Source organism: Vombatus ursinus, unplaced genomic scaffold (genome assembly GCF_900497805.2).
Source record: "Vombatus ursinus unplaced genomic scaffold, bare-nosed wombat genome assembly UNPS02014818.1, whole genome shotgun sequence".
Classification (NCBI taxonomy): Eukaryota; Metazoa; Chordata; class Mammalia; order Diprotodontia; family Vombatidae; genus Vombatus; species Vombatus ursinus.
Window position 1 is genome coordinate 13,024,284 of NW_020954596.1, and position 22,072 is coordinate 13,046,355.

Consider the following 22,072-nt stretch of genomic DNA (forward strand, 5'->3'; position numbering starts at 1 on the left):
GAGGGTATGGTTTAGCTGAACAATTAAATGACTCATCTATCTATCCCTCATGCAGCACCCCACAGTGAAATTTGTATGGACCCTCCGGAAGAAGAAAGACCATAAGGCCCTGCCTTTAGAGTTGCGAGTTGTGGTGGCTATTGTGTGTCCCTACCCTGTACTTACCAGTCATGCTCACTCTTCCCCTCATAGACTGTGTGTGTATTTGTGGGAGAGCATACCTCTATTTAGAGGAGAAATGCTTTGTGATCACTGTGCTTGCTTTGCCATTGGAGTACTACTCCTTTTTAACAATCAGCAAAGTCATTGACTCTAAGTGTTAGGAGGATAGCCATCCAGAGTTACTCCTAGTCCCCTGAAAGTAGTAACAGGCAAGTCTCTGGAAACCCAACCTACTAGTGTCAGAGTGGGTCAGGAGAATGAGCCCAGGGTGTTATATACATGCATGTACAAATACATGGATGTGTGTGTGTGTATGTATATATATGTATGTTTGTACATATGTATGTATACAGATATCTATTTATATGCACATGTATAAGTATATACCTATACCTTGTTGTTATTCTGTCACATCTGACTTGGTGATTTGGTGGACCATAATACACCAATACTGTTCATGGGATTTTCTTGACAAAGATACCGGAGTGGTTTGTCATTTCCTAGATATACATTTAAGGTTCTGTACACATGCTTTGTCTTCCATTATACTGTAAACTCCTGGAGGACAGGAACTTTCATTTTTTGTGCTTGTATTCCAAGCATGTAGCACAGTGCCTGGTACATAACTTAGTGCATGCTTGCTAAATGAATGAATGACTCCTGATCCCCAGCAAGGTATGGTGGAAAAATTACTGGAATTAAGAATCGGAAATCTTGGGGCAGCTAGGTGGCGCAGTGGATAGAGTACCGGCCCTGAAGTCAGGAGGACCTGAGGTCAAATCCGGCCTCAGACCAAACACTTGACGCTTACTAGCTGTGTGACCCTGGGCAAGTCACTTAACCCCAATTGCCTGAAGAAAAAAAAAAGAATCGGAAATCTAGATTGAAGTCCTAGCTGTTTGATCTTAGGCAAGTCATTTTTCACTTTCTGATCTGTTCCTCACTGTAAAATCCGTTTGGCATATACTGTCCCTAAGGTCAGTTCTACTTTGGTCGTTTTAAGTGCCAAATGAGTGGCACAATGTGTCGTTTAAACAGCATTAAGCTTGGATTGGAGTGAGTCCTGGCTCTGTCACTTACTAGCTGTGTGAGCTTAGGACAAACAAGTCACGTCCCTTCTCTGAGCCTCAGTTTCCTTGCCTGTATAATGAGAACGATAAAGAGTCCTGCAGGCGCCTGCTGTCAGCTGTGTGTCTGTGTCTGCGCAGAGCATCGTGGGGCTTGTAGTCTGCTCCGCCCTCGGCCACCCAGAGATGCCGTAGGGTTGGGGCGCACCGCCTACACTTCCCAGGGTGCTTTCCCGGGGGATGGCGGGGGAGGGAGGGAACTCTTCTCCCTCCCAGCGCTGGAGACCTGTCATTGAGCTTGGGCTGGGTTACCACCTGGCCTGAGGGGCGGGTGGAGAGCAGGGTGAACTGTGGTGGCACCAGCGAGGGAAAAAGGGAGGCGGGGAGAGAAAGGGGAGGGAGGCGCTCCGGGGAAGTGAGTGACAGAGCTGTCAGTGGGGATGGTGAGGAGAGCGAGCGCTGGGGCTGCCTGCGGACCTGCCACCGCGGGGCCCGTGGGAAGAGCGCGAGCCGCCCTAGCGCCGGCTGCGCCCTCCTTGCAGCGCGCGGGGCCGCTCTTGCCTAGTTGGCCGGAGGGAATGCGGTGCTACTGACCCCGGGAACTACAGGGCGGTGTCAGCAGGGAGGGAGGGGGCGTGGACCACCGCTTATAACCAGATCCCGGGCGGGGAAGGGAGGGATGTGGCTGCGCTCCCTGCTCACTGGCTGAGAGATCGCGGCCGCTTGCTGCTGCCGCTGTTGCTGCAGCTGCTTGTGCTGCGGCTGCTGCTGCTGCTGCTGCTGCTGCTCGTGGGACTTTTTGATGCGTAACAGGTAGGAGAGGGTGGGGAAGTGGAGCCATCCCAGTCTGAGCCAGCGGCGGCAGCAGCGGCGAGGACCGGCGCCCTGTGCATCCACTTCGACCCTGGGGAAGCCGGCCAGAGGAGGCTGCAGGAAAAAGCTGGACCCGCTAACCGCAGGCGCCTTCAGCGAAGATGAGCGCAGGTAAGTGCAGCTCGCGCCTCCCGGCACTTGGGGTCTGAGCCCGCCGGCAGAGAAGGGGAGGGCAAAGGAGAAGGGGCTGGCCAGCTAGGAGGGGCTTCATCCTGTTCAGCCACTTGGGGGGAGGAATCCTCCTAGTCGCTGTGTGAGTGGGTAAGTCATTTTTCTTTCCTGGACCTCAGTTTCCCTATCTGTACAACGAAAGGTTGGACTAGATGATCTCAGAAGTCTCCTCAAGCTCGCTGAGATTCCGTGCTCCCGGGAAGGTCTGACATTCTGATTTTTAAGGATTTCCATCACCATGCTTCCCCTCCCCTTCCCATCCTAAAATCCTGAGATCTTAAAATGAGAGAGTAAGGTATTTTGAGGATATTTCAGGCCACCGCTTGGGCCTGGAACCCTGCGTCTCTTGTGTTTCTGAGCCTGGAGAGTGGAGGAAAAGCTGCAGTAGTTTTCTGGTGACCCCACCCTAGTTCTTCAAACGAGATTTTCTGAAGCCCAGGAAGGGGGGGTGCGGGCAACAGCTCTGTGCCACATCTCATTGATGATGATAGGACATTGCTTTCTCGTTTATAAAGGGTATTCTTAAAAAGGACCCTGAGAGGTAGGGTGTAAAGGTATTGCTGTTCTCATTGCAATGGGGGAAAGAGGCTCAGAAGGGAGAATGACCTACCCAGGGTCGCACTGCTGGGATTCTGGGGTTCGTCAGCAGATGTCTTGGGTTCAACAGCTTTGCTGACAGTCACCACTTCGGCTTCTTTTGCATCCAAGCTCTCTGTTGCCCCTCACCCTTTCCTCCTTCCTTCTTGTCTCCCAGCCATCCTAAAGTCAATATCCTTTCTCAGCCGGTCCCTCTTTGCGGTTCCGTCACGTTATAATGCAGGTCCCTTTCCAGTCCAGAAAACAACTGAGGCTCGCACCGTTTCCCTCTGTGTCGGTCTGGCTTTGGAAAGAAGCCCTATCATCTTGCAGCACCGGTCTCTTGCTGCTGTAGCTGCAGCTGCTGGCTGCTACTGCAGGGTTCTCCAGTCACCCGGGCCGAGCTCCCCTCCTCGGACTAATAATAGGCACCCGGGAGCTTTGGCTGGCGGCGGATTATTCCAGGCGCCCAGACCGAGGCATGGAACTTTGGGGTCCTGGGGGTGGGGATGTAGAGGGTGCCGGCTTTCCGGGTGAGAAATAGGAGGCTCAGCTCTCTCTCTTCCCTGCCTCCAGCCGCCAAGTCCAAGCTGGCTGCAGTCAGTGTCAGTCTCAGGGATGGGAAAGCTAGCTCTGTCCAAAACCTCTTAGGAAAGGCGTTGCGGAAGGAGCCCCGCCATCAGCTTGAGAGAGATTAAAGGTGGGAGGTGGGATTGTTGAGAACCAGAGGAGAGGGAGACCTGGTGGATTGAGAAGGGACATTTTATAGGTAGCGTTAAGGGGTGTAGGTTGGTGGTGGTGACGGCTTAAATGGGGAGGTTTGAAAGCGGAGCTGGGGGGGGTACTTTTGAGGGAAATCTTCCAAGAGGCTGAGAGGAAGGACCCTTCAAGCGAGCCCAGGTGGATGGCTAGTGACACTCTGGGCTCTCAATTTATGAGCCGGGACACCCACGCCTAGCGATCGACTTCAGTCCATGCCTTCAAGGAACCCAAATGTGGGTCATCTCTACCACTGTAATCCAGTTGTCCCTTTAACACCCTCCCCCACCCCCACCTTTCCTACAGGCTTTTTTCCCCCCTGGACCATGCCCTCCCTCATCTTTTAATGTACGCTGCCATCACAGATAATTTAATTTTAGTGTTAGAAGGGATGTCACATCTAAAGTCAAGGGTTCTTCAGCCCCCTTTCTCCTTTTTTTGGCAGTCTGAGGAAGCCCATAAACCCCTTCTCTGAATAATGTCTTTAAGTAATTGAAGGAAATGATAAGTTTCATTTAGAGGATAGTGAAAATAAAGTTGTAATTTTTTTGCCCATCCAAGTTTAGGAGCTCATAAAATCTTTCCCTGAACCCATGGAGGCTGTGGACTATAGGTTAAGACCCCCTCACTAAGTAAATGGGCTTATTTTATGGATAAAGCAAGTCAAGTCAACACGAATTTATTAAGCTAGGCTTGGTACGTATTAGGCACTTAATAAATGCTTGTTGACTTAAGGGCCTGCTACATAAGGTACAAAGCCCTAGAGATACAAAGAAAGACAAAAACAATCCCTGCCTTCAAGGCTTGGTAAACTTAGTCCAAGAAGTGGATAGAGCACTATCCGCTATAATAGTCAAGGAGACCTGAGTTCAAATCCTGTTTCAGACAGTTAATAGCAGTGTGACCCTGGGAAAGTTAATTAATTGAAAGTCTGTTTCAATTTCTTCATCCGTAAAATGGGGATAATACAGCACCTGTACCACAGGGTTGTTGTGAGGACAAAATAATATATTTGTGTCGCATTTGGCAATATATAAATGCTAGCTATTAGCGAAGACCAAGAAAAGTTAAGTGAGAATAATTAGTGGGTGTAGTAGATCAAGTGAGGCGGTAGGAGTGAGTAGTTTGTAGATGGCTTTGTATCATCCATGTGTTATAGAAATTATTATGAAATCTTACTATTATAATTTTTATTGAAATTCTTTTGATCCAGGACTTGTCATCTCACGTGCCTGGAATACACTCCCTTCTTACTTGACTCAGAGAATTCTTCCTTTCCTTAGAAGCTTAGCTTAAATTCCATCTCCTACACTAGGCCTTTCCCAGTTCCCTGGCTGCTAATCATAAAATTACCCTGTATTTATTTTATTTATAAGTTTATGTTCCCCAATAGAATGTAAGCATCATGAGTACAAGAACTATCCAACTTTCTGTCTTTGTATTCCCAACATGCAGCACCGTGCCTGGCATATAGTAGATGCTTAATAAATATTTATTGGTTGAAAATTGATTTAAATGTGTGATTGAAAAAAGCGGGCTGGTCATGGGGTGGAAGCTAATAGCCTGAGTACTCCACTGGCTACCCACAAAATGCAGAAAAAGGAACGGAGGAAGTCTTTCAGCATGGATTGACTTCACTCTGTACCAATAGAGGAGCCAACATTGATGACAGTACATCCATTGAAGTAAAAGGAAGAGCTTTCTAAACAATTAAAGCTGTCCATAAGTAGCATGGACTATCTTCTAAGGTAGTGAGTTCCCTGACACAGGATATATTCAAGAAATCTCTTTTATCAGCTAGGAGGTTGGGCCAGTTGACTTTAAAAGTCTTGTCCAATTCCAAGCCTCTTTGGCTATTTGCCACCCCTAACTAAATAATCACTTGTAGTGATAATGAAATCCTACATGATGCTTCAAAATCCTGGGAGAAAAGCTTGTCCCCCAAAGAAAACCAAGAGTGAATCTCAATATCAGTTTCCTCACCTGTGGATTAAATGAACCACTTGTATTAGATGACCTCTAAGATTCTTCCTTTAATATCTGTGATTCTATAATCAGATGAAGCTACCTATTTCCAGCTTTTAAAATTCTGAAACTAAACATATTACATCGTCTGTTCAGAAAATTATTTAAGAAAATGCCTGGCAAACAATTTTTGAAAAGAATTTTAAATAGTCAACTGTCCCCTGGAAGTTTTGCAGTGAACAGTCAATCAATGGATAGTTGGAAAACAAGAGAAATTAGTTCATTTAAAACATTTATTCACTAAATGAATGAATATTTTTTAAAAAGGCACCTCTTAAAATCTATATTAAAGCTAGAGATACAGTTAATGGAAGGTTCAAAGAGGGCGTAATATTTAGGTGTGAGAAGGATAATTTTATGTTTGCTATGACAATAATTGCTGCCTTTTTAGGTTTCTCTAATAAATAAAGGAGGGGCAGTCTATGAAAGGAAGAAACTAGAAATAGCTAATGTCAGAGTAGGAACTGACTTTAACAACAATTCAGCAGCTCATTTCTTTCCCATCTTACGGCTGACAAAATGTTTTCCTCCTCTGGGGTCACTTGTGCAAATATTCTCTATTTTATAGATTCAGATGTAAAGCAGCTTGTCAAAATTCATACAGCCAGTTAATGAAAGAGCTAGGAATGGAAAAGGGGTTTCTTTCCTTATCCAGACCTCTTTGTTCTTTTCACTTTTTAAGAGACACCTTTTCAAAAACAAAACAAACAAAAAACCCCTTTAAATTGCACCTTTGCTAAAGTCTTCCTCTGATGCTTCACTGTGACATGAGCTGACCATAGGCTCTCATAGGCTGTGCCAGCTCTGAAGTATCCTACCAGGCTGGAAATGCTTTGAGTAAGGGTCCAGAAATCTGTTGTTTTATTTTTTGTTTGAGAACCAGCTTTGCTGAGAGATGAGAACTGCATCACCAGAAGGTAGGCCATGGCAACTCATTAAGACTGTCTACTAAAGTATGGAATACTGATGGAAGGAGCAGCCATGTTGGTGAAATCGTTTATCATCATAGTATTAGAGTCTATTCATTATTTGTATTATTAATGTTACTGTAAAACTTCCAGGGGGCAGCACCATGCTTCTATGGGGATCTAAATTGGATTATGTGGACCTCATGTTTATGTCACATTTCAAAGTTCCCAAAGCTAATCCTCACAACAACACTAAGGCAGGTAGTTCAGTGGCTGTTCCTATTTTAGAGAGAAAAACTGAGGCTTAGTAATTAAGTGACTTAGAACTAGAAACTGAACCCAGATTTCCAGATTCCAAAATCTAGTGATGTTCCTAACATACAACTCTCCCACCTGGAACACTATAAATACTCCAACTTTCGCTGCTATTTGCTATCATTATGCTTGCTACTGGCACCACCACTGTCCCTCTTTCTAATTTGCTACTTTTGATATGCTTCTAATGTAGAATATAACTTACATATTAATACAATATTAAGGAAATTTGAACTTTCAGCTTAAGATTATGCTTCACCACTCTCTGGTATCTTTGATAGTTATAGACACTATTTTTATTTTTTTCCACAATAATAGCATTCGTTCTGTTGTAGTAGAAAAGCAGTGAAAATGAAATAAGAAAACTTGGGTTCAAGTCCCCACTCAATTGCTACTCTGTTAGACCCTTAACAAGTCATGGAACCGTTCTGAGACTCAGTTTCCTGATCTGTGAAATGGGAATAAAGATATTTACATTTTTCTAATAAGATTGTGGAGAAAGTAATTTTTAAATTATCATTGTTCAGTCCTTTTACAGTTGTGTCTGACTCTTTGTGACCCCATTTGGGGTTTTCCTGGCAAAGATATTGGAGTGGTTCACCTTCCTTCTCTAGCTCATTTTACAGATGAAGAATTGAGGCAAACAGGGTTAAGTGACTTGCTCAGGTCACACAGCCAGTAAGTGCCTGAGGACAGATTTGAACTCAGAAAGATGAATCTTCCTGACTCCAGGCCAGGCATTCTATCCACTGCACCACCTAGCTGCCCTTTTAAACTATAAAGTACCATAAAGATATGATTGACAATATTGCTAACTGAAACATATTGAGCTTTAAGTATATTACATTTCAGTATTTTGCAACACATTGTGTATATATATACATATATATATATAATATATATACATATATAATCACATTTGAACCTTACAGTAAACCTGTGAGATATGTATTTTACACACCATCTCCATTTTACTGATGAGGAAACTGAGGGAAGCAGAGAAGTTAAGGGGCATGCCCTTTGGGGCACAGCCAGCAAGTGCCAGGGATGGCATTCTAACCAGACTTTTCTGGCCCCAAGTCCAGTGCTCTCTCCACCAAAGATGATTTGTGTACAAGAAATGGCAGGATCAGTATTGAGGCTGCACATGGTTGGAAGAGAAAGTGGGTTGATCATGTACAGAGAGACAGAACAGATGGACAGCCCCGTTGCTGCATTGGTAACTATGAAATGTGAAATGAACCAATGGGTGGATCCTCTAGAAAGAATTTATGGAAATGTACCCAGGCTAAGTGCATTGATGAATTGTGATTTGCTCTGACAGAAGGAAGCCCCATGCCAATAAGATCATGGATCCATTAGAATGTGAGATTATGCTTAGTCCCCTGCACAAATCCATGGGACTGAGAAGGCTATATGGGCAATTTACGCCCTGAAATCATGGTGCCAAGGATTCGTGAAGGTTGTGATGATACCATCTGTATAAGTCACCTGACTCTACAAAGTGGAATCTGTCATTTTTTTTGTTTTTTGTTTTTTTGGTGAGGCAATCAGGGTCAAGTGACTTGCCCAGGGTCACACAGCTAGTAAGTGTCAAGTGTCTGAGGTCAAATTTGAACTCAGGTCCTCCTGACTTCAAGGCCAGAGCTCTATCCACTGCACCACCTAGCTGCCCCTGGATCTGTCATTTCTAATGAGAGTGCAGCTACTGTAATTCTCCCAAGGAGGGGAGGGAAAAAAAACTCAACTACAGTCATCTTACAGAAATTCTGTTCAGACATGAATGCCACAGTATCTTTTGATCACCTCTCAATATCCACATTCACAGTACTGATGATGAAAAAGAAAGAGAGCTTTAAAGTCCTTTCTTCAGGAGGAAGCTCTGGCTTCCTTTATGTTGCAAAGATGTTACCATGCATCCAGATGTTTGGTGAGACAGTATATTAAGATGCTTTGATTCCTCAGCAACTTTGTGTCATCCAAAATTTATTTTTACTGCATGGAGAGAGAAAGAGGGAGAGAGAGAGGGAGAGAGGGAAGGAAGGAGGGAGGGAGAGACAGAGACAGAGACAGAGAGAGACAGAGAGACAGAGACAGACAGACAGATAGAAACAGACAGAAACTAAGAGACAGACACAGAGACAGAGAGACAGAATAAGCTTTCTAACTAACTTTATGAAACAAAAATAAACATGTGAATAATTAGTCATAAAATGTTAAAGACAGAAGATCATAGAACAGACCTAGAAAAGTCATAGAGATAGTCTAGTCTATTCAGTGAGGAAGGAAACTGGAGCCCAGGAAAAGGAATTGACTTGACGAGGTTCACAGGCAAGGAAGTGGAAGGGCCAGTGCTGAATGCCAGATCTTTGACTCTAAGCCCAGGTTCTCTTTCTAATCCACAAGCAACAAATGTAAAAGTAAACAAATGTAGTTTAATTGAATGGGAAAAGGGAAATCGTGATGTGCACAGTTGTTTCTTGTTCTATCTGGTATCCTGCCTAAATAAATTGTCAAGATTCAGATAATTAAATTAAGCCAAATCAATTCTTTGGGTACCAAAGAAATGGAGGGATACATTGGGCATATAATCCCCTCATTGGCATGAGATCTCGTGAAGTCAAAGAAAAAGACTGAGCAAACATGGTTGTGTTTTGTTGTATGTATTGAGGCAATGAAGTTTAGTGTAAAAAAAAGCTGAAGTAAGAGATGGGAAATGTTGGTTCTAGTCTCATCTTTGCCCTTGAGTTGATATGTGACCTTCATCAATCACTTCACCCCTCAAATCTCAGTTTCCTCACCTATAAAATGGCAGGGTTGAACTAAGGTGATCTTTTAAGTTCCTTCCAGCCCCGACAACTTGCGGTTTTAGATTCTTTAATATGATGCTCTAACATTTTGTGTTTTAATATATTGTAGATGATTATAGTTTACAATTTAAGCATTTTAGGAAATATCCATGATAACTACAGCCCTGCTATATATTAGGATAAGAAATAACTATGGAAAATGCCTAAATTATAATTTCTGTTTACCTATAGAGACCTCCTATTTTAGAATGATAGAATGTCAGAACTGTAAGGAATTCTGAAACACAGATCACTAGACTCTAAGCCCAATTAGGTTAAAAATCATGTCTCTAAATTTCACATCTGCTCTACTACCTATCACTTCTACAGACAGTGGGTATGTAATTAATGTTTAGATGGATGGATAGAATCTTTGAATTTTGAATAATATTTTATACTTTTCCAATAACTTTAACATTCATTTAAAATTTTTGAGTTCCAATTTTTCCCCTCTCCCCTCCCTGAGATGGTAAACAATTTGATATGGGCTATATATGTACAGTCATGCAAAACGTATTTCCATATTAGTCATGTTGTGAAAGAAAACACAGACAAAAAACACAAAACAATAAAGTGAAAAATGTTATGCTTCAATCTGTATTTAGACTCCATTAATTCTTTCTCTGGAGGTAGATAGCATTTTTCATCATAAGTCTTTTGGAATTGTCTTAGATCATTGTATTGCTGAGAATAGTTAAGTCATTCACAGTTGATCATCATACAATATTGCTATTACCATATACAATGTTCTCCTGGTTCAACTCACTTCACTTTGTGTTAGTTCCTGTAAGTTTTTGAAGGTAGTTATGAAGCATGCTGCTCACCATTTTTTATAGCATAATAGTATTCCATCATAATCATATACCATAACTTGTTCATTCATTCCTCAATTAATGACCTTCCCTCAATTTCCAATTCTTTGCCACCACAAAAAGAGCTGCTATAAATATTTTTGTGCAAATAGGTCATTTCCCTTTTTTTTTCTTTGGTCTTTTTGGGATACAAATCTAGTAGTGGTATTGCTGGGTTAAAGGGTATACACAGATTTATAGCCCTTTGGGCATAGTTCCAAATTGTTTTTCAGAGTGATTGGATCAGTTGACAATTCTACCAACAGTGTACTAATAGCATTCCAATTTTCCTACTTCCCCTCCAACATATGTCATTTTCCTTTTCTGTCATATTAGCCAACTGGATAGGTGTAAGGTGGTACTTCAGAACTGTTCTAATTTTCATTTCTCTGATCAATAGTGATTTAGAGCATTTTTTCATTTGACTATATATAGCTTTGATTTCTTCTTCTGAAAACTGCCTGTTCAAATCCTTTAGCCATTTCTCAATTGGGGAATGACTTGTATTCTTGTAAATTTGACTCAGTTCTTTATATATTTGAGAAATGAGGCCTTTACCAGAGACATTTGCTATAAAAAAAATTTCCCCCAGTTTTCTGCTTTCCTTCTAATCTTGGCTGCACTGGTTTTGTATGTGCATAATTTTTTTTTAATTTTTAATTTTTGTTTCATTTTTTAGGCAATTGGGGTTAAATGACTTGCCCAGAGTCACACAGCTAGTAAGTGTCAAATGTTTGATCTGAGTTCAGATTTGAACTCAGGGCCTCCTGACTTCAGGGCCGGTGCTCTATCCACTGTACCACCTAGCTGCCCCTGTGCATAAACTTTTTAATTTAATACAATCCAAGTTATCCATTTTACCTCTCATAATGCTCTCTATATCTTGTTCGGTTATAAATTTTTCCTTTATGAATAAATCTGACAGCTAAACTATTCTGTGCTCCCCTAATTTGCTTATGGTATCACCCTTTATGTCTAAATCATGTACCCATTTTGACCCTATCTTGGTATACATTGTGAGATGTTGGTCTGTATCTAATTTCTGCCAAACTGCTTTCCAGTTTCCACAGCAGTTTTTGTCAAATAGTGAATTCTTGTCCCAAAATTTGAATCTTTGGGTTCAATCAAACACTAGATTACTATGGTCATTTACTACTGTGTTTTCTATGCCTAATCTATTCCACTGATCCACCATTCTGTACCAGATTGTTTTGCTGATTATCTCTTTATAATACAGTTTGAAATTTGGTACATTTAAGCCACCTTCCTTCTTAGTTTTTTTTCATTTATTCCCTTGATATTCTTAACCCTTTTTTCTTCCAGGTGAATTTTGTTATTATTTTTCCTAGCTCTATAAAATAATTTTTGGTAGTTTGGTTGGTATAGCCCTGAATAAGTAAATTAATTTAGTCAGAATTCTTATTTTTATTATATTAGCTTGGCCTACCCATGAGCAATTAATATTTTTCCAATTGTTCAGACTTTATTTGTGTGCAAAGTGTTTTGTATTTGTGTTCATATGGTTCTTAAGTTTGTCTTGGTGGGTAGACTTCCAAGTATTTTATGTTGTCTACAGTTATTTTAAATGGAATTTTTCTTGTTATCTCTTGTTGTTGGACTTTGTTGGTTATATGGATGGATAGAATCTTAAAAGATAGACCACAGGACAAAGGTCTTAACTTGGGGACTATGAATTTAAAAAAAAATTGATAACTGTATTTCATATTGTCTTCCTTTGTAATCTTACATAGTTTGTCTTATGCCTTTAAAAATATTCTGAGAAGGGGTCCACAGGCATCACTAGACTGTTAAAGCAATTCATGGCACAAAAAGAGATTAAAAACTCCTGCCCTAGAGTATCAGACCTGGATAGTTCAGGTCAACTTCATAATTTTACTATTTTTCTTTACACTCACATATATATATATACACACACACGTGTGTGTGGTGCATGTGTGCATATATGTATATATAAAAATTATATGTAGTCCCCTCCCCCTTTCCAAGAAATCTCATTTTAAGGGTATGTTATATATTCATGGTCAATCTGTGTATGGGCCAATGTGGTAAATCATTCTTCTTAAGTCTCAGTTATTTTAAGAAGAAAAAAAATTATATCTTTTGTTCTTAACATCATCTTATTTTCCAGATACATCTCTCCCTTCCTCCTCCTCCCAGAGAGTCATCCTTTGTAACACAGAAGTTTTTAAAAAAGAGAGAGAGGGTTGAGGGGAAAAAGCAGTTCAGAAAAGGAATTAGTTCTATGACAGTCTGACGTTATGTGCAATGTTCCACATGCTTAGTCCCTCACTTATGTGAAGAAGGATAGGAGGTCCAACCTACGCATTTTATTAAGGTGGAAAGTGAGGCCTCAGAAGGTATGACTGACCTGAGGCCACACAGTACACCTCTGATTCTACTAGGAGTCAAACCCAGGTATCTCTCTGTTACTGGTCAGATACTCTTCATTCAGCCACACCCCCTCTTAGAATTTATCACCCAGTGAGTACAGTGTACCTGTGGTGGTTTTGTTTTAGGCTCATGTAGGTGGTGGTCAGACGTGGAGTCAGTAATGAGGGACCTCTATTTTTAGCTGATTCTGTGCGACAACGTTTCCTAGCCCCTGTCTCTTATTCTGGAGGCACCTTCGTCTGTATCGTCAAAGATATAGAACATGTCATTGGAATGGAGGGAGAAGAAAACTAGGTTGCTTCTGGTTCCTTAAAAAAAAAAAAGAAAGAAAAAGTTCACGCTCGTTTGGAAATCTTTGAAGCATTGTTGTCCTGTGAGGCTCAAAGGACTAGCAATTTTCAAGGGTCACTAAACTAATCCTTTTTGACACAGTGTTAATGTTTCCTTGAGAAATGAATAGCAAGGATGCCATTTCAACTATTATTTCTTTTTTTTACCCAGTAAATTGCAGCAGAAGATAAATTACTCTGACTCAGAAATTTGCTATTTAATGCGTTCAGGAGACTGTCTATGCAAAATAATCTTGATTTCCCCTGACCTTCTTGGTTATTTATTGAAGTTAGACTTTGCGAGCTTGGGTTCCAACCTGGCAACCATGGTAACTATAAATGGTAAAGCCATTTAATTGACTTCTTTGAACCTCAGTTTCTTTGCCTCTAAAATGGAGCCAAGTTGGGGTAGGGATTATTACCTGACAGGGTTTGGGAGGGGTTCAAAATGAGATAATAAATGTGAAAATACTTTGTAAAATGTGAAGTGTTTCATAAGTGGATCTGAGTCCTCTTTTTGATGGTTATGTTTGACTAGAGGGTCCTCAGCAAAGCTCCTTGCTTTTTGAGTGAATAAGTCAATATGACATCATTGCTGTTATTCAGTCACATCCAGCTCTTCATAACCCCATTGACTATTGTTCATGGGGGTTCCTTGGTAAAGATACTAGAGTGGTTTGCCACTTCCTTCTCCAATTTTTTTTAAAGATGAGAAATTGAGGCAAATAGAGGTTAAGTGACTTGCCCAGGGTCACACAGTTAGTAAGTGTCTGAGTCTGGATTTGAACTCGTATTTTCCCAACTCCAGGCCCAGTGCTCTAGCCACTATACCACCTAGCTATGGTCAATGAACCTCATTGAAGGTAGAAATTGCATGTTACAATGGAAAGAGTACTGTATTTGGAAGAGAGGAGCTGAGTGGCTATACCATTTATGACTAGTATGACCTTGGACAAATCACTTATCCTCTCTCAATTTCACTTACAGAGTCATTTAATCCGACCTCCACATTTTACAGTTGAAATTGTAAAATGTGGAGGCTGGATTAAATGACTTTGTAAGTCCCTTGCTGGTCTACTTCTATGATCCCATGATCTTGTTTATCTAGGAGTCCTTTCTTTAGTCCCAGAAGGAAGCAGAGGAGTCTCCTGAGCTATCAAAATTACTGGGAAGTTGGTGGATTTACCCAGAGGAGAGCTTCTCAGCCTCATACTCAGAGCTCATGTGCTCTTGTATTAGACAAAATTCGTATAAGTTTGATCATCTGGCTTACAAAGTGGGGAAAAATTGAAAGGACTCAGTAGGGAACTATCCAAGGTAATTTTATTGCCGTCAGGAAGAAGTGACAGCTGATTGTGATGGATGAGCCATACATACATATATACATACATACACACATACATACATACACACATGTAGAGGGGAAGCTCTCCAAAAGATGGGGCTAGCAGCTCTATATGAGTCAGGAATCTCGAAGGGTATCACTGACTTACAAAGGTTATTCATGCTAATGACCTAGAGTCATCAATAAACAATCCTTATTTAGTGAACTTAATGTAAACTCCTTAAGGTCAGAGATTGTTTTTGGTTTTTATATCCCAGCACTTGGCATATAGTGGGTGCTTAATAAATATTTGTTGGATGAATGAATGAATGAATGAAAAATCAAAGAAATATGTGATTTTTAATAAAAGGTTCTTGATCTAATTTTTCTCACTTGATTGAACATCTTAAATTTGTGACCTATTCACAACTCATTTGTGAATTATACTCTCTCAGCAGTGACGACCTAGTATAGGGGTGAGGAACCTGCAGCCTTGAGGCCACATGTGGCCGTCTAGGTCTTTGAGTGTGGCTTTTTGACTGAGTCCAAGTTTTACAAAACAAATCATTATATTATGGGGATTTCTTCTGTGAAGTTTGGATTCAGTCAAAGGGCCACACTTGAGGACCTAGAGGGCCACATGTGGCCTCGAGGCCTCAGGTTCTGCACCCTTGACCTAGTATCTTCTTATATAGGGGCTTGTTTAACTTAAAATAGTATTCAGCACACTTTTTTTTAAAGCATAAGGCATTGTACTAGATTTTGAGGAAGTGAAGATGCAATAAGGCATGATCCATGCTCTGAGGAGCTTCCAGTCTAAAGGGTATGTGCTTGTTAAAAACATGTATATGTATAATTATGATAGGGGAAATGAAGTAAATGCAAAGGAGAGGTATTAAGTTTAGGGAGAAGTGATCCCTTGGGAAGAGGTCAGGGAAGGCTTCTCTGACTAGGTGTCACTGGCATTGGGTCTTAAAGGAATGGGAAGAAGATTAAAAGAGATGGTTGTTGGAGGTAGGATGGAGAAGGGCATTTTAGGCATGGGGAATGAGGGTATGAAGATAGTCAAGGGCTGGGCAAGAGTGAATCATTTTTCCAGAATGTAGAGAATGTCAAGATAAGGTGTAGAAGATAAAGCTGGAAAGTTAGATTGGAAGCAGATTGAGGAGGACTTAAAAGCCAATATCTGAGCTTTATATCTTATTCACTAGACAATGGGGAGCCACTGAAAGTTTTTGAGTGATTACTCCCAATGATTGCCTTTCCTTCAGAGAATGTAACTGTTATATGTGGGTGTATATATACACTTCTGTAGGGTGATGAGAAACAATTGGCTTTTCAGATCTGCAGCCAGGGCTGTTATTTGAATTATATACTTCTCCTTTGGCAAATTGACCACCCCATTTCCCTTTTCACTCCCTACCTCTCCACACACTCTTTGGGTAAGTGCTAAGTGCAGTCAAACTGTGCAGAATGCCTGGGGTGGGGGGGAAGACACTGCCACACAACCTTTCTCACCCCATATCTTTCCCCCACTGCTCAACTCCTTTCCTATAGGTCAGAACACAGAAAACGCCCATGTAAAGGGAGACAAGCTAGGGATGCCCAGACAGCTGCAGCCACACCCTTCCCCAGGCTCACTGGCTTAGTTGGATAAGCTATTTTCTCTTCTGATAAGCCAATTCTGCCCAAAGGCCACCGGTCCTTGGCCAGCCTTACATTCATTGGCAAATAGCAACCACCCATCCTTCTCCTTAAATATCCCAGCTAATGTTGCCCCCATTTACTGGAATGGTTGTGCAATCCTTTGCTTTTCAGTCTACCTACTTCCCCAGGGCTTTGTTGGACTCCCCTGGCTCTCATCCTAGTAGTATTGACAGAGCTAACCTGTTTCTAGGCTCCTGTACTGATGCCTCTGGGGAGCTGCAAAGCAGTGAAGAAGTTTCCCATTTAATGTGTGAAAGACCTCTGTGGGTCACTTGACTGGTGCTCTAGAGCCCAGAGCAATATGAGAAGTGAGCTCTTTGTTTACTGAAGGATGATTTTTCCATTACTCACAAGCGATCTTGATATCTAGTTTGTCAAACACCATCAACAAGGTAGTGGAACACTTAAACAGATCAGCCTCAGCACTGATAAATGTGTATCCCATTTACTAGACCAGGGGTTTATTTGTCATCCCATCCTTCTACCCACCCATTGCTTTTATTGTCTTTAACACTAGGGAGACAGTATGGTGAGGTAGAAAGAGGACTAGGCTTGGATATGAAGACTTGGGTCCAAATCCCAGCTATTACTATTTATTAACTGTTTATCCTTGGACTAATCATTTAGAGGCAGCCAGGTGGATAGAGCGCTGTACCTGGAATCAGGAAGATCTGAGTTCAAATCTAGCCTCAGTCACTCATTAGCGGTGTGACCCTGGGCAAGTCACTTAATCCTGTTTGCCTCATCTATATAATGAGCTGAAGAAGGTACAGGTAAACCACTCCAGTATCTTTGCCAGGAAAACCCCAAATGGGGTCATGAAGAGTTGGACACGACTGAGTAATACCAGTCATTTAACCCTTCTGGGTCTATTCTCTCATTGGTGACAAGAAGGCAATTTCACTGGATGATCTGTGGTGTCCTTTATACTCCAAATACAGGATTCTATGATTGATACATTTTTGGTGCTTAGCTATAGCTATTTTAACATTTGATTACTCTGTTTATGTTTAACCAAGAAAGTAGACATAGGAGGGACACACTAACTAGCTTCAAATATCTTAAAGACTTTCATGTGAAAGGGAGAGGCTTTTTCTACTTGGGTTCAAAGGGCAGACTTAGGAGCAATGAATGGACATCTTGAAAGGAAGACTTCATTTTTTTTTTTTTGGTTTGTTTTTGTGTTTTTTATTTTTAGGCAATTGGGGTTGTGACTTGCCCAAGGTCACACAACTAGTAAGTGTCAAGTGTTTCGTTGGAGGCCGGATTTGAACTCAGGTCTTCCTGACTTCAGGGCCGGTGCTCTATCTAATGCGCCACCTACCTGCCCCTAAGACTTCATTTTTTAAGAAAAAGAAAAATTTTCCTAAAAACTAGAGGTGTCTCCAAGTGGAATGAGCTTCCTGAGAGGAAGTGAATATCCCATCATGAAAAGTCTTTAAGGAAAGGGTGCCTGACAGCCAGATATTGTGGAGGGGATTCCTATTCATGTACTGATTAGATTAGATGGTTTCTGATAACCTTTCCAGTTATGATTCAGTATATAGTGTCTTAGATGGTTCTCAATTGCACTAATCCCCCAACAAGATTGTAAAGAAAGAAGGACACTAGCAGTTGGGAGCAGGAGATCAGAAAAAAAAGTATTTATGCAGAAGATGGTGTTTAAGCTACATCTTAAATGAAGAGAGGGTCTGAGGCAAAGGTCAGGAGGGAGTAAATTCCAGGCATGAGGACCATCCAATGCAAAGGCATGAATTAAGAGATGGAGTATCATGTGTGGGAATTTCAGAAAGGGCAGATGGGCTCAATTTCAGTGTGGGATTTGGGAGTAATGTTCAAGAAGACTGAAGAGATAGCTTAGGTCTATCTTTTTAGGGTTAAGGGCTTTAAAAGACAAATAGAAAACTTATATTTTATTCAAGGGATGATAGAGAGCCACTGGGGTTTGTTGAGTAGGGGAGTCACATGGTCAGAACAGCACTTAAAATTACTTTGGCCGATGTATGTAGGTGGACTGGAGTGGTCAAAGAATTGAGGCAGGGAGATTGATTAGGAAACTATTACCATAATCTAGGTGAGAGAAGATGAGGACCTGAACTATGGTGGTAGTGGGATAAGTGGAAAGGGGTCAGATTTGAGAGATATTGTGGAGGTAGACATATCAAGATTTATCGACTGGTTGACTATGTGGGGTAAAGGAGAGTAAGGAACCAATATTGCCGCAGTTACTAACCAAGAATGCTAGAAAAAATTATAGGAAGAAGAGAGTGTTTATGGTTAAAAAAAATGAATTCAGGAGGCAGCTAGATAGAGCACCTGGACCTGAGTTTGAATCCAACTTCAGACACTTATTAGCTGTGTGACCCTGGGCAAGTCACTTAACCCTGTTTACCTCCCCCCGCAAAAAATATAATGAATTCAGTTTCAGATAAGATGAGTTTGAAATGGCTTAAAATATCCAGTCTGAAGTGTCCAATAGGCAATGGTAATAAAGAATTGGAACCCAGGGAAGATACTGGGACTAAATGCATCCATCTATCCAATCCAGCCAGTCAACCATATGATGTATATGTGTTTGTATCAGGAATTCTTAAGTTTTTTGTGTGCCATATACCCCTTTGGCAGTCTGGTGAAGCCCATGGACCCTTTCTCAGAGTTATGTTTTTAAATGGATAAAATAAAACACATAGGATTACAACGGACACTGATTAATTTGAAACACAGTTATCCATTTATGGACCCCAGGTTGAGAACCCCTGATCCAGATAAAGATGTATCTAAATTGATCCAAATATATGTAAGACATCTTCATACAGATGAGAGTTAAACTTAGGGGAGCTGATACAGTTATTGAGAGAGAAAAACTGCATAGAGGGAGAAGAGGTCCTAAGACAGAACCTTGGGGGGCATTCACAATTAGGGAGCATGACATGAATTATAAGGAGATTAAAAAGTATCAAAGGAGACTAAGCAAAAGAGACTGAAAAAGAATAGTCAGACAGATAGGAAGGAGCCAGGAGAGATGAATGTCAAGAAACAAAAGAGCATATCCAGGAAGAGAAAGTGGCCAGTACTGTCAAACGCAGTGGATGGGCTGCAAAGAATGAGGACTGAAAAAAAGAAAGGTTTACATCTTTTTAAAAATCCAATCTAGCAATTAAGAGATCATAAAACATCACTGATAACATTGAAGAGGGAAGTTTCAGTTGGCTGATAAGGTCAGATGCCATATTGAAAAGGCTTGAGGAATGAAAGAAAAGAAGTAGAAGCAATGAGTGTGGATAGCTTTTCTGGTGGGTTGTCTACATAGGGTGGTAGCTTGTGAGGATGGTAGATTCTAGTGAAGGTTTTTTAAGGATTGAGACTTCAGGCATGTTTGAAAGCCCCAGGGCAAGAACTAGTAGAAGGTGAGAGAGTGGAGATATGAGAAAGAGGGGAATGGTTGAGGACAGAATCTGCTGGAGAACGTAGGAGGGATCAGTTCAAGCACAAATGTAGAGAGGCATTGGCTTTGGCAAGAGGAAGAGTTTCCTCCTTGTTAGAGACTGGGGAAAGAGAGAAGAAAGTGGGAGATGATGTCAAGGGGGTTTGTGATGAAGAGGGAGCTCACCTCCAGTGTCTTCTTTGATAGGGAAGAGGGAGAGATGTGGAAGGCTTGAGGAGGAAAGTGTGGAATACCTTCTGTGGAGAGTGACCTAGGAAATCAATTAGGGAGGAATAAAAGGGCTGTCTTGCAGCAGTGAGGCCTCAGCTGAGAATGGATAACATGAATTTGTAATATACCCAGTCAGCACGGTTGTGAGACTTCCTCCAGCTTTATAATGAGAGTAGTGAAGTACTACTCATCATATCTAGAGCTTTAAAGGTTTATCGACTGTTTTGCATACACTTGTTCATCTGATTCTCATTTGAGGTAGGCAATTACAGGTACCTCATTTTATAGATGAGGAAAATGAGGTTCATAGAGATGGGATGATGGAGTTGGGATTTGAACTCAGGTTTCTGTTGGTTCCAATCCCAGTGTTCTTTGATCATACCTAACTGCTGATTCTCTGCAATGATTAGTCTCAGCTGGAATGAGACTCCAACACCAAGGTCAGATTACCAATGGTTTCCAAAATTGGAGCTAATTGCATCCAATGGGGGAAGAATCTGATGCAGGCACTCAGTCCCCTCCTGCCTGAGTGGGTACTTCCCTTTCTCGCATGCTCATGCCCATATTACCCATCTATAAATTAATTGTATTGCACTCAAACTTATGGCTACATTAGGCAAAATTGTGAAGCACACAACTTTTATTTTCAATGCTTTCCCTTTTACCAATGGCCACTCCCCCAAAAAACTGAGCTACATAGTAGATTTGGGGCCAGCTTTCTTACTCCATTCTACATTAAAATGAGTTGTTCATTTTGTCTCCCATCCCCCAGGGCCTTATCCTCAGCATTGTGTATACTAATTCACATTGTCGTGTTAATAGATGAGAGTCATTTAATGTTTTTGCTTTTTGATAAAGGCTTTGGAAGAAGAAAAGATTTTATATAGATGAATAGATCCCAAATTAGCAGCTAGGTGACGCCATAGTGCACAGAGTGCTGGGCTTGGAGTCAGGAAGACTCATATTCCTGAGTTCAAATCTGGCCTCAGACACTGATTAGTCATGTGACCCTGGACAAATCAAATCACTTAACCCTGTTTGCCTCAGTTTCTTCATCTTCTAATGAGCTGGAAAAGGAAATGTCAAACTGCTCCAGTATTTTTGCCAAGAAAGCACCAAATGGGATCACAAAGAGTCAGACACAACTGAATAACAAGGTCCCAAATGGTGGAATTTCAGACATTCTATCTAGATGTTGCTGAAGGTAACAGGATGACAGGTGGTGGAGAGGGTTCCTTATAATAAACATGTATTAATTGCCTACTATATGCAGGGTACTGGTGGGACAAAGATGAAATTTATCCAATATCTGACATAAAGAAGTTTAGATTCTATTTAGGGGAAATTACAAATAGATAATACAGGTATATATAGGTATATAGGCCAAGCCTTGGCTTTTTAGTAAAAGGATTTGTTCTGTGAAGTTTGGATTCAGTCAAAGGGCCACACTTGAGGACCTGGAGGGCCACATGTGGCCTCAAGGCCACAGGTTCCTCGCTTCTGGGCCAAGGAAAGAGTAATGGCAAGGGAGAGTCCAAGATAAAATATTCCACGGCAATACAAAGAGAGAGAGAGAGAGAGAGAGAGAGAGAAAGCAAGTTAGACAGGTAGGAGGAGAACCAGGAAAGAGCCATCCTCGAAACCAAGGGAGGAGAGAGTATTGAGTCAGAGGGTGTGTCTACAGTGTCCAAAGCTGCAGAAAGTTCAAGGACTTAGAAATTTAATAATTAGTAAATTCAGCACTTAAGAAGCCTCTACTATAGAATAAGGGGGTGAGAAGATGGGTTGTAAGAGCTTGATGCGTGAAGGGGGTTGAGCTAAAGTGGAGGCTAGAACTGTTCACACTTTTTCTAGGTGTTGTGGCATTTATAAAGGTTCAAGAGACAGAATTTCTGGGTAATTTAATCATTTTATTAACAATGTCACTATTTTAATAAAAGGCTGGTCATTTGGCCCTCTCTCTCTTAGACCAAAGGCAATCATGGCAATGGGCTTGTGGCTTATATTCCTATAGGAGGAGCAATGTTCCCAAGGGAGGCAATCAACTCTTACTGGTTAACAATTAATGAGAGAATGAATATTACAATGA

The 22,072-nt window shown here is 41.3% G+C and overlaps 1 protein-coding gene across 1 annotated transcript in view; it reads left to right on the forward strand.

Moving 5' to 3' along the window:
- The first annotated feature begins 2,004 nt into the window (after nt 1-2,004).
- The window catches only part of ABLIM2 (actin binding LIM protein family member 2), a 301,430-nt gene continuing 281,362 nt past the window's right edge, over nt 2,005-22,072 (forward strand). The window contains exon 1 of the mRNA XM_027836365.1: nt 2,005-2,213. Within this exon, the coding sequence (XP_027692166.1) occupies nt 2,204-2,213 (10 nt within the window). The 5' untranslated portion in view covers nt 2,005-2,203. The remainder of the gene's footprint in view (nt 2,214-22,072) is intronic.